This window comes from Hippocampus comes, unplaced genomic scaffold, assembly GCF_001891065.2.
Source record: "Hippocampus comes isolate QL1 unplaced genomic scaffold, H_comes_QL1_v1.1 scaffold248, whole genome shotgun sequence".
NCBI lineage: Eukaryota > Metazoa > Chordata > Actinopteri > Syngnathiformes > Syngnathidae > Hippocampus > Hippocampus comes.
In genome coordinates this window covers 1,015,877-1,029,812 of record NW_017806277.1, presented here as the reverse complement: position 1 = coordinate 1,029,812, position 13,936 = coordinate 1,015,877, and the positions used below count along the sequence as shown (strand labels likewise).

General features: G+C 41.6%; 1 protein-coding gene across 2 annotated transcripts in view; it reads left to right on the top strand.

The window, feature by feature from the left end:
• Window positions 1–13,936, top strand: part of esama (endothelial cell adhesion molecule a) — a 79,426-nt gene that overhangs the window by 58,429 nt on the left and 7,061 nt on the right. For both annotated transcript variants that reach the window (XM_019857735.1, XM_019857734.1), the window contains one exon: window positions 12,442–12,593. In XM_019857735.1, coding sequence (XP_019713294.1) covers window positions 12,442–12,593 — 152 coding nt within the window. The remainder of the gene's footprint in view (window positions 1–12,441; window positions 12,594–13,936) is intronic.

Here is a 13,936-nt window from a genome sequence, read left to right as displayed (position 1 = left end):
CCCCCCGCCCGCGCCTCTTAACCCCCCCCCCCACCCCCACCATCTTAGTTTCCCCATTTTATCAGTTTTTTTTTCCCCCCTTCTCTCAGTGGACTGCTGCTCTGTCTCCCCTTTAATGTCAATCGCAGGAATACAATCACATGGTTATCAGATGATGAGTTCTGCCTTGGTCTCCGGCCCTGCAATCGCTGGGGTTTGTGTGCGTGAGTGCGTTTGTGTGATCGTACAGCCCTCGCATTGGTCGTGATGCCCAACAAAACAATAATACAATTTTGAAAATCATCTGAAGTGATCACAGTCACTATAATGAGATACATTTTGCATCATGCCGCTGGATGTGAGGGAACAGCAGTGTGATTGTTTGGAAAAGTTAGGTCACGAACAAGGGACCGAGCTCCTTTTAGCTCCAAGGGGCTCGAGTGGGAAGATCTAGAAAATGGTCCGAGTTTAATTAAAATACTCAACGCGTTACATTAGTTCTAAAAGCTGCATCGTTGCCAGCTCCTTCGCATGATGTAAAATACGATTGGGACTGGATTGCTCAACACCCTCAAGTGGTGCCTTATGATGAAATACCTTTGTTCTGACTATGTGAAATGTGTTGTTACCATAGATGCATTTGAAAAAAGGCTTTTTTTTCTCTTTTTTTTAGCAGAACTAAGCAGCTTCAAGTCAGGGCTAACAGCACTATAGTTCATACTAGTTTTGTAATTTGAATGAGTAGAAGCAGAGTAGAATAGAAGCTCGGTTGGTAGCTAGGACAGAGTCTTGTAGCACAGGCTTGGTTATTTGGTAGAACTAGACCTGGAAGATCAGCTACTAGTGAAGCTGTAAACTCATCTTCCTCAAATATCATGACACAAGTCAAATGTTTATAATTTTATAAATGTTTCAACTTACCCCAGTCAAGGTTGTTAAAACTGTCCTTGATTGCATTAGTCATGAGCTAGCTTGGCTTCAAGAAACTAGTTAAAACATTTCCACAAACTATGTCAGAAACATCAATCCATCCATTTTCGAATCCGCTTATCCTCACAAGGGTCACGGGCATGCTGGAGCCTATCTCAGCTGACTCCGGGCTGAAGGCGGGGTACACCCAATTGCAGGGCCGACAAAGACGTACAACCATTCACGCTTACCTTCACACCTACGGACCAATTTAGAGTGCTCACTTAACCTGCCATACATGTTTTTGGATAATGGGAGGAAACCGGAGTACCCGGAGAAAACCCACGCAGCACACGGGGAGAACATGCAAACTCAACACAGGGAGGCCAGAGCCACAATCAAAACCTGCACCTCTACACTGTAAGGGCGATGTGCTAACCAGTCGATCACCGTGCCGCCCTCAATGAACACACAGCTAAATGAATTTGATGAGTTTGATGACAGAGCAGACTAATAAAAAAATATGAGCCAAAAAAAAAAAATTCTTTGCTCAAAATTGTTTTCCCCTCACATTTTTTTCAGGTCACTTTGACACTACAGTGCTTTTTTTTTTTTTTTTTTTTAAATTAAAAATAAGCATGCACAAGGGGAATCGGGTGATTCTAAACTGATTGCAGCAATTGCAAGTGTTGCAACTGAACCATCTCGACAACTGTCACTATTTTCCCTATGTTCCAAAAGCATGTTAGGTGTACTGAAGACTTTATTTTCGATAGGTATGAACATAAGTGTGAATGTTTTTTTTTTTCCTCTATGTGCGCCTTGTGCTTGGCTGCTGACCAGTCCAGGGTGTAACGCACTTCTTGCCCAAAGTAAGCTGGAATAGGCTCACTCATTACCCTAACTGAGTATAAGCGGTATACACTTATGCATTACATATATTATTATACTATTTTAAACCTTTTATGTATTTTTTAAAGCCATTTTAAGTCTTTTTTTCTGACTTATTAACATCAGACTGTCATTTGTCACTTTACTATGTGGTCTGGGTGCATGCAGGTTTACCCTGACCGACTTATTACGTCTTTGGCGGTCATGAACTTTATATACATTGCATTTTACTTGAGAAATACAAATGTTGCTTTTTGATGGGTCCTCGTGGCACCTCGTCTATCATATAAGCCGAATCACCATTCAACTCTTGACTACAAAGTGGTTGATAACACTCTGAAGAGGAAGTGTCCAACCCACTCCACCCAGAAAAGCTTCCCAGAAATTGGTACCATCAAACCCCTTCAAATAATGCCTTATCTTCAGTAAGGTCTCTAAAAAGTAAACAGACTCAATCGGAAGTGGTTCTTGTAATCATGAGCTTTGCGCATTAACACGTGCACACCCAGGAAAGACTTTCATCAAGGGAAATAACACTTGATGTTGTGCCCCCATTGCTGCACAAAAGAGCACAGGGCAACTCATGTGTACAATACACACTTGACTCTGACGCTAATTCACTCAACAGAGGAATGCGATGACAGTTTAATCCCATTCTCAGCGCTGATGTGCCGCTTCGTGTCCTTTCCCAACAACTGGACTGTCCTCATTACCAACACAAAGTACGACCGCATTCAGTTTTCCAACCATTGTAGTCATTCATTTGAGACTCGCATTTGTTGTCTTATTTTTTTCCACCAAGGGGTTTTAGACAATATTGCAAACAGAAATTGACAGACATGTAAGTAAACAGAATGTATTTGTGTTAATCCTGCACATGTGGGTATGCAGTATACAAGCCCCAGACAACTGAGCTCCTCAGATCACTGAGACACAGAAACCCCTTCACCACAAAAAGGTGATGGCTCTAGCAGCGACAAAATTTATATAAAATATGAAAAATTAGGCTTGTGGTTTTACAAGACACGTTTTAAAACGCATTGTATGTTTCCTGAATGTTCAAAGAAGTGATTTAATTTGAGCTCATGACTCTTTTATGAATCAGTACTCTACCTCCCGCTGCGAAACAACCATTCTCAGTTATAATTTATTGCGTTACACCAAAAACAGTCCGTCTCTCATGTCTATGTCAGTGCTTGCTATTTACTTTTTATGTATTCTTTTCAGATGGCAACAATATTTGTGTCCAACAGATTCTCAAACCAGATGTCCTAACAAGAGTTTAGTACAATTTCACTTTAAAAGCCACTCTATAATGCGTTCAGTAAAAAGAAAAAACAAACAAACAAAAAAAACCCAGACATTTTTGAGTAGCCTAAAACTCGTAGCTCGAAATGCTTGGACATTTTGACAAAAAACATCCTTTTTATTCTATTGTATGATGTGTCGTATTTTGTGTGATGGGACTATAAATTGTTAATGTCCCTTGAAATAAATGACATCATGAGGCCTAATGTTGTGCCAGTCATCCACAAGCATCACCTCATGTTACAGCCAAGTAATGCAGATGTTGCAAGGATCTTTGTACACAATTCCTGGAAACTGAAAACATCCCAGTTCTTTCACGACAAGCATACTCACCGGATATGTCATCCATTAACCATGTTTGAGATGTTCTGGATCAGTGTGTGTGTATGTACATCTCGCCTTAAAGAAATCCGGTTAGGCGTGGATTCTAAGAGTTTGCCTTCCATCAGTGAAGTCATTTTAGCACCTCACATTATCTTCGTTTACGAGGACAGCAATTACTTGACGAATTCATTAATATTTCACTTTTTTTTTTTTTTTTACTTGACTGCTGAGATAATATGCCTTTTCTCTGATTGAATCAACCTCCTTAATTTAATCCTAAAAATCATCCCATCTTGGATACATACTTGGCAATTCCTGCCATTAAAATTAAATTGCATGTTTATGTGGACAGGGTGGCACGGTGGTCGACTAGTTCGTACACCGTCCTCACAGTGCAGAGGTGCAGGGCTTGATTCTGGCTCTGGCCTTCCTGTGCGGTGTTTGCATGTTCTCCCCATGCCTGCGTGGGGAGAACCCGGGTACTCCAGTTTCCTCCCACATTCCAAAAATATGCATGGCAGGGTAATGGAACACTCTAAATTGTCCCAAGGTGTGGGTGTGAGCGCCGATGGTTGTTCGTCAATGTGTGCCCTCCGATTGGCTGGCAACCAGTGTACCCCGCCTACTGCCCGGAGACAGCTGGGATAGGCTCCAGCACACCAGAGACCCTTGTGAGGATATGTTGGTTGCCAGCCAATCGCAGGGCACACATAGACGAACAACCATTCACGGTCACAATCACACCTAGGCACAATTTAGACTTTTGCATGAACCTACCATGCATGTTTTTGGAATGTGGGAGGAAACCGGAGTACCCTGAGAAAACCCGCACAGGCACGAGGAGAACATGCAAAGTCAACAGAGGAAGGTCGGAGCCGGAATCAAACCCTGCAACTCTGCATTGTGAGGCGGATGTGCTAACCAGTCAGCCATAGTTTGCGTACAGGCTGCTGCTTACTGTGGTGGTATTTAACAGTTGAACTTTTTAAGTATATTGAAAGGACATGTCCACAGCGTTTGACAGTGACAATGGCTTCATTTCTCACCATTTTAAAGCCTCATATTATATTCTTGGTGGTTCTTTTTATTCATTAAAACTTAGCGGGGTTGTTAACACGACTCTTCACTGTGGTGTGTCAGATTTGCAAGACACATTTTTGCTTTACGTGGTCTTTAACCCTTTCATGCACCCTGTAACCTGATAACATGATAAGCTGTCCACTGTAGTAACCGCTGTCCCTGAAAGGGTTAATACTGTTCTGTTTACATTCATTCACTACATCTTTTGGTATAATGGTTGAAAGTCGGAGGTTATCGTTCATGTCACTGAATCCTTTATGTATCCACTCTCACTTGTGGCGACGTATAGTAGCCCCCCTGGGAAGTCATTTTCAATCTCACTGCAATCGTTTGAGAACCCGTCCACTGCCACTCATGCTATTTATGATTAAGCCTCTTTTTGTCAGCTTTACATGTCCACTGGTTTAAACATCAAACTTTCTCTGTGTCATTCATCACCAAGGTCATTCCTTCAGCAAATCTGCCAAGATTCTAAATAGCAGTCAACACATGCATCCCTCTTTTCCAGTGCCTCTGTTCTGTTTTCCCATAATTCCCGGCAAAACATCGAGCCAGGGCCATCCATTTTTCGGTACCATTTGTCCTTATTACAGTCAGGTAACACAAACCTATCTCAGCTAAATTTGGTGGCAAGGAGGGTTACACCTTGGACTTGTCACCAGTCACAAATAAGGATAATCAAGATGAAGAGTTCATTAAATTGAAATACATGTTTGGGTTTGTGGCGGAAGGAAAGAATGGAGAGAGCATGCAGACTCCACAGGGACTCGAACCCGGAGCTCCTCATTGTGAAGCGGCTAACCACTACTTTATCCCTTCTGTAAAACCTTTCGTTCTATGTGCTCTATATCACTGGTGTCAGTGATATAGAGCCCGGGGGCCAGATCCGGCCTGACACCTCATTTTATGAGGCCCGCAAAAGCAAATCAAACATGTCAACTTCCATGATGCTAGCTAAAATCTGTACCAAAATGTAAAATACCCATCCTCATTAAATAAGAAGAATATTGTAAGCATTTTCTTGGAACCAAACCCGTCATGACAGTAACTTAAACAAAAAGTGGAGTAAACCATTATTCTTGACTTCTTTATATGGTTTCAGTCATAACGGCCCTCCAAAGGAAAAGGTAACTAAAATATGGCCCGCGACACACATGAGTTTGACATCCCTGCTCTATATTGTCGAAAGCAGCATAGCACTTAATTAATGCAATTCTCTCTGGAGTTAAGCCTACATATTCACTCTCCGTATGTGAAATGTGTTGTTACCATAGATGCATTTGAAAAAAGGCTTTTTTTTCTCTTTTTTTTAGCAGAACTAAGCAGCTTCAAGTCAGGGCTAACAGCACTATAGTTCATACTAGTTTTGTAATTTGAATGAGTAGAAGCAGAGTAGAATAGAAGCTCGGTTGGTAGCTAGGACAGAGTCTTGTAGCACAGGCTTGGTTATTTGGTAGAACTAGACCTGGAAGATCAGCTACTAGTGAAGCTGTAAACTCATCTTCCTCAAATATCATGACACAAGTCAAATGTTTATAATTTTATAAATGTTTCAACTTACCCCAGTCAAGGTTGTTAAAACTGTCCTTGATTGCATTAGTCATGAGCTAGCTTGGCTTCAAGAAACTAGTTAAAACATTTCCACAAACTATGTCAGAAACATCAATCCATCCATTTTCGAATCCGCTTATCCTCACAAGGGTCACGGGCATGCTGGAGCCTATCTCAGCTGACTCCGGGCTGAAGGCGGGGTACACCCAATTGCAGGGCCGACAAAGACGTACAACCATTCACGCTTACCTTCACACCTACGGACCAATTTAGAGTGCTCACTTAACCTGCCATACATGTTTTTGGATAATGGGAGGAAACCGGAGTACCCGGAGAAAACCCACGCAGCACACGGGGAGAACATGCAAACTCAACACAGGGAGGCCAGAGCCACAATCAAAACCTGCACCTCTACACTGTAAGGGCGATGTGCTAACCAGTCGATCACCGTGCCGCCCTCAATGAACACACAGCTAAATGAATTTGATGAGTTTGATGACAGAGCAGACTAATAAAAAAATATGAGCCAAAAAAAAAAAATTCTTTGCTCAAAATTGTTTTCCCCTCACATTTTTTTCAGGTCACTTTGACACTACAGTGCTTTTTTTTTTTTTTTTTTTTAAATTAAAAATAAGCATGCACAAGGGGAATCGGGTGATTCTAAACTGATTGCAGCAATTGCAAGTGTTGCAACTGAACCATCTCGACAACTGTCACTATTTTCCCTATGTTCCAAAAGCATGTTAGGTGTACTGAAGACTTTATTTTCGATAGGTATGAACATAAGTGTGAATGTTTTTTTTTTTCCTCTATGTGCGCCTTGTGCTTGGCTGCTGACCAGTCCAGGGTGTAACGCACTTCTTGCCCAAAGTAAGCTGGAATAGGCTCACTCATTACCCTAACTGAGTATAAGCGGTATACACTTATGCATTACATATATTATTATACTATTTTAAACCTTTTATGTATTTTTTAAAGCCATTTTAAGTCTTTTTTTCTGACTTATTAACATCAGACTGTCATTTGTCACTTTACTATGTGGTCTGGGTGCATGCAGGTTTACCCTGACCGACTTATTACGTCTTTGGCGGTCATGAACTTTATATACATTGCATTTTACTTGAGAAATACAAATGTTGCTTTTTGATGGGTCCTCGTGGCACCTCGTCTATCATATAAGCCGAATCACCATTCAACTCTTGACTACAAAGTGGTTGATAACACTCTGAAGAGGAAGTGTCCAACCCACTCCACCCAGAAAAGCTTCCCAGAAATTGGTACCATCAAACCCCTTCAAATAATGCCTTATCTTCAGTAAGGTCTCTAAAAAGTAAACAGACTCAATCGGAAGTGGTTCTTGTAATCATGAGCTTTGCGCATTAACACGTGCACACCCAGGAAAGACTTTCATCAAGGGAAATAACACTTGATGTTGTGCCCCCATTGCTGCACAAAAGAGCACAGGGCAACTCATGTGTACAATACACACTTGACTCTGACGCTAATTCACTCAACAGAGGAATGCGATGACAGTTTAATCCCATTCTCAGCGCTGATGTGCCGCTTCGTGTCCTTTCCCAACAACTGGACTGTCCTCATTACCAACACAAAGTACGACCGCATTCAGTTTTCCAACCATTGTAGTCATTCATTTGAGACTCGCATTTGTTGTCTTATTTTTTTCCACCAAGGGGTTTTAGACAATATTGCAAACAGAAATTGACAGACATGTAAGTAAACAGAATGTATTTGTGTTAATCCTGCACATGTGGGTATGCAGTATACAAGCCCCAGACAACTGAGCTCCTCAGATCACTGAGACACAGAAACCCCTTCACCACAAAAAGGTGATGGCTCTAGCAGCGACAAAATTTATATAAAATATGAAAAATTAGGCTTGTGGTTTTACAAGACACGTTTTAAAACGCATTGTATGTTTCCTGAATGTTCAAAGAAGTGATTTAATTTGAGCTCATGACTCTTTTATGATTCAGTACTCTACCTCCCGCTGCGAAACAACCATTGTCAGTTATAATTTATTGCGTTACACCAAAAACAGTCCGTCTCTCATGTCTATGTCAGTGCTTGCTATTTACTTTTTATGTATTCTTTTCAGATGGCAACAATATTTGTGTCCAACAGATTCTCAAACCAGATGTCCTAACAAGAGTTTAGTACAATTTCACTTTAAAAGCCACTCTATAATGCGTTCAGTAAAAAGAAAAAACAAACAAACAAAAAAAACCCAGACATTTTTGAGTAGCCTAAAACTCGTAGCTCGAAATGCTTGGACATTTTGACAAAAAACATCCTTTTTATTCTATTGTATGATGTGTCGTATTTTGTGTGATGGGACTATAAATTGTTAATGTCCCTTGAAATAAATGACATCATGAGGCCTAATGTTGTGCCAGTCATCCACAAGCATCACCTCATGTTACAGCCAAGTAATGCAGATGTTGCAAGGATCTTTGTACACAATTCCTGGAAACTGAAAACATCCCAGTTCTTTCACGACAAGCATACTCACCGGATATGTCATCCATTAACCATGTTTGAGATGTTCTGGATCAGTGTGTGTGTGTATGTACATCTCGCCTTAAAGAAATCCGGTTAGGCGTGGATTCTAAGAGTTTGCCTTCCATCAGTGAAGTCATTTTAGCACCTCACATTATCTTCGTTTACGAGGACAGCAATTACTTGACGAATTCATTAATATTTCACTTTTTTTTTTTTTTTTACTTGACTGCTGAGATAATATGCCTTTTCTCTGATTGAATCAACATCCTTACTTTTCCTAACAATATCATCCCATCTTGGATACATACTTGGCAATTCCTGCCATTAAAATTAAATTGCATGTTTATGTGGACAGGGTGGCACGGTGGTCGACTAGTTCGTACACCGTCCTCACAGTGCAGAGGTGCAGGGCTTGATTCTGGCTCTGGCCTTCCTGTGCGGTGTTTGCATGTTCTCCCCATGCCTGCGTGGGTTTTCTCCGGGTACTCCAGTTTCCTCCCACATTCCAAAAATATGCATGGCAGGGTAATGGAACACTCTAAATTGTCCCAAGGTGTGGGTGTGAGCGCCGATGGTTGTTCGTCAATGTGTGCCCTCCGATTGGCTGGCAACCAGTGTACCCCGCCTACTGCCCGGAGACAGCTGGGATAGGCTCCAGCACACCAGAGACCCTTGTGAGGATATGTTGGTTGCCAGCCAATCGCAGGGCACACATAGACGAACAACCATTCACGGTCACAATCACACCTAGGCACAATTTAGACTTTTGCATGAACCTACCATGCATGTTTTTGGAATGTGGGAGGAAACCGGAGTACCCTGAGAAAACCCGCACAGGCACGAGGAGAACATGCAAAGTCAACAGAGGAAGGTCGGAGCCGGAATCAAACCCTGCAACTCTGCATTGTGAGGCGGATGTGCTAACCAGTCAGCCATAGTTTGCGTACAGGCTGCTGCTTACTGTGGTGGTATTTAACAGTTGAACTTTTTAAGTATATTGAAAGGACATGTCCACAGCGTTTGACAGTGACAATGGCTTCATTTCTCACCATTTTAAAGCCTCATATTATATTCTTGGTGGTTCTTTTTATTCATTAAAACTTAGCGGGGTTGTTAACACGACTCTTCACTGTGGTGTGTCAGATTTGCAAGACACATTTTTGCTTTACGTGGTCTTTAACCCTTTCATGCACCCTGTAACCTGATAACATGATAAGCTGTCCACTGTAGTAACCGCTGTCCCTGAAAGGGTTAATACTGTTCTGTTTACATTCATTCACTACATCTTTTGGTATAATGGTTGAAAGTCGGAGGTTATCGTTCATGTCACTGAATCCTTTATGTATCCACTCTCACTTGTGGCGACGTATAGTAGCCCCCCTGGGAAGTCATTTTCAATCTCACTGCAATCGTTTGAGAACCCGTCCACTGCCACTCATGCTATTTATGATTAAGCCTCTTTTTGTCAGCTTTACATGTCCACTGGTTTAAACATCAAACTTTCTCTGTGTCATTCATCACCAAGGTCATTCCTTCAGCAAATCTGCCAAGATTCTAAATAGCAGTCAACACATGCATCCCTCTTTTCCAGTGCCTCTGTTCTGTTTTCCCATAATTCCCGGCAAAACATCGAGCCAGGGCCATCCATTTTTCGGTACCATTTGTCCTTATTACAGTCAGGTAACACAAACCTATCTCAGCTAAATTTGGTGGCAAGGAGGGTTACACCTTGGACTTGTCACCAGTCACAAATAAGGATAATCAAGATGAAGAGTTCATTAAATTGAAATACATGTTTGGGTTTGTGGCGGAAGGAAAGAATGGAGAGAGCATGCAGACTCCACAGGGACTCGAACCCGGAGCTCCTCATTGTGAAGCGGCTAACCACTACTTTATCCCTTCTGTAAAACCTTTCGTTCTATGTGCTCTATATCACTGGTGTCAGTGATATAGAGCCCGGGGGCCAGATCCGGCCTGACACCTCATTTTATGAGGCCCGCAAAAGCAAATCAAACATGTCAACTTCCATGATGCTAGCTAAAATCTGTACCAAAATGTAAAATACCCATCCTCATTAAATAAGAAGAATATTGTAAGCATTTTCTTGGAACCAAACCCGTCATGACAGTAACTTAAACAAAAAGTGGAGTAAACCATTATTCTTGACTTCTTTATATGGTTTCAGTCATAACGGCCCTCCAAAGGAAAAGGTAACTAAAATATGGCCCGCGACACACATGAGTTTGACATCCCTGCTCTATATTGTCGAAAGCAGCATAGCACTTAATTAATGCAATTCTCTCTGGAGTTAAGCCTACATATTCACTCTCCGCTGCCACTGATCTGCTTCATTTATCTCCAGAGTGGCAAGGTAACTGATAGCTACACCTACTCACTTCAGATCTCTTTCCATGGGGCATTGATGCAGTTCTATTCAATTGGCCCTCATCAAGGCATAAAAGGCAGAAACTGACTGACCTATCAATAACATGCAGTTTTACCTTCATTACACAGAACAATTCCGATCTTAATAATCGCAACAAAATGGGTCTGGTCATCGTATGAGATGGCGGCTTCAACATCAGTTGCAACTTTTCAAGTTACTGATGACTCGAGCTTGTCACAGAAGCATGATTTTTGTTGAGCTACTCGTGAGGCTTTTACTACAAAATAAGACACTTTTCAATTTGGGTTTGCAATTACAGAGGATTGCAACATTTGCTAGCATCAAAAACGTCTGGACTTTTGCCTCTTCCTTTGCATTGATACAGGCTAATAATGTATGCATGGTGCATGCTTGTTCATGAAGATGATGAAGTTTTACTCTTTTTTTTTGCAGAGCAGTGTAGGATGGTGAGTATTGATGTCCTTAATTAGCAAGAGTCCCATCTATTGCATAAGTAACCACAACCTGTCAGTCATACTGATAAATGCATGACAACTCCCACCTATGGACACTCATGCCATCATTACCATTAGTACTGTATTGCTGTCTTGTATCCTCTCCAAACCATACCTGTGAATTTTATTTTGTTTTTCTTACTGCTAAAATAGATTCATATAGAAGTGATCAGAAGTATATATTTTCAATTAGCAAAGAACCAACCACAATCAAAATCCCTGAAAAGTTAAGGACATAGACGCCAAAATCTTCATTAAACCTGTCATGCACCCTGTAACATGATAATATGATAAGCTGTCCACTGCAGTATCCGCTGTCCCTGAAAGGGTTAAGGCACGTGCTGCTGCACAAGTAGCAAATGTGTTTCCTATCAAAAATGTGATATGCATTTCATATTTCTATGATTACAGTTATGACTGACCTTCAGTTGAGTGAGGACCAACTGTATTGAAGCTCTGTGCTGCCCCTCTCTGGCCACCGCTTCACAGTACAACCTAGTACATGAACGCTTGAATTGGGTCAAATGACCTTGTCATGCTCCCAATTTTCTCAGGTTAATTAAAGACCGAAAACAGCCCTTAAGTGTGCCCAATACGTCTGTGTGAATGCTTGATTGTTTCCATGTGCCTTGCAAATGACTGGAGACCAATCCAGGGTATCATCTCAGACAGCCTCCGATGACTCACAACCCCAATGAGCACAAGCGGTATTAAAAACGGATTGATGGATTGTTTTTGTCATCATATTTCATGTGCCATCCGATACTCATGAATACTCTGCCAAACGAAGGTCAATGATTGCAACTCACATTTGTCAGTGTGTCAATGTGATACTTATTTAATTTAGCTTTTTTATTTAAATGTATTCTCACGGGGGGGAAAGGGGGAATATAGAGAGTCAGTCAGTATGAGCGAAGGCTAATGAAGAGAGGACTCCTCTTCACTCATTTGTCTCTTTTTCCATCCCTGTGCATGCAGGCATTTGGGCAGAGATCCTGATGCCCCAAACCCATTTGGATGTGCTGAAGGGTCAGATGGTGATCCTGAAGGCTTCATACAACACGGTGCCTGGGAGCGACCTGAGCACAAACACCATCATCTGGAACCTTGTATCGAACAACACTCAGCTGGTAAGAAATGAACTGGTCATGAATTTGGACCATAAATATGTTAATCCTATAGTGTTAGTCAGATAACTCAAAATGTATGTATTACAGTCTTGGCTTCAAATTATTTTACCCTTTCATGCACCAATAATGATAACCTGTAACCTGATAACATGATAAGCTCTTCACTGTAGAAACCACTGTCCCTGAAAGGGGTTAACTTTTCATCAAGAGCAGCTCCTGATCGGAATGCTATTTATTCACTTTGTGGTATGAACCGCTAAAGTGGCAAACAATATTTTTTAACGTGAAATGCAGGAATTGCCATGAAACAGAGCATTATTGGTATTTGGTTTTGATATTAACTTATTTATATTTGTATGGTAGTTACGAATGTTTTCCTTGCCAAAATATAGTACTACGTCATACCCTAAGGCAGTGATTCCCAACCAGTGTGCCGTGGCACATGAGTGTGTCGTGGGAATTTATCCAATGTCACATACTTTGGACGAAAATATTATTTATTTACCACGAAAAATATATTTTCATTTGCCAACGACATAGAGCAGGGGTAGGGAACCTACTCACTAACAGGCAGAAAGGTTAAATGCTCTTCCAATGGATGACAGAAGTACAAAAATAAACTATGCATCCACTTTTTTGTACAGTGGCATGCTGCGAGTTTTCAATGTGAATTATGTGCCCTGCTTCAATAGAGGTTGGCAAACATTGCTCTAAGGACCCACTATATAATTAACCCTTTCAGGGACAGCGGTTACTCGAGTGGACAGCTTATCATGTAGCCAGGTTACAGGCTGCATGATAGGGTTAAGTTTGTTTTAACTATGCTTGTGGAGGCTCTCAGTCGTAGAAAGGGTTCCATCGTAGAAAGGGTTCCGTCAGTCGTCATCTGTACCTGTGGGTAAAAAATGTTTTAACTACCATATTTTCCGGAGTATAAGTCACAGTTTTTTTCATAGTTTAGCCGGGGGTGCGACTTATACTCTGGAGCACATATGTCAAAGTGCCGGCCCGCGGGCCAAATCCGGCCCGCGAGAATGTTTTCAGTGGCCCCTGGGATGATATTGATTTATTATTAGAACCGGCCCGCGGACCGCAGCAAGCCGAGAGCCCGCAGATCTTTTACACGCACCAAAACTACATTTCCCACAATGCAACGGTGACGCGCCAAGCAGTCGGCCGCTTTATTTAAATATTTATTCGTCTAACAGTCGTTCCCATAACAGTGACATTAGCTTTCACATTCCCATCAAAAATGGCAAAACGGAAGGTGGACACTGAGAACCGGGGGTTTCAAACAAGGTGAGAGTCGAAGAACATGTTCATGGACGTAGCTGGAAAACCTG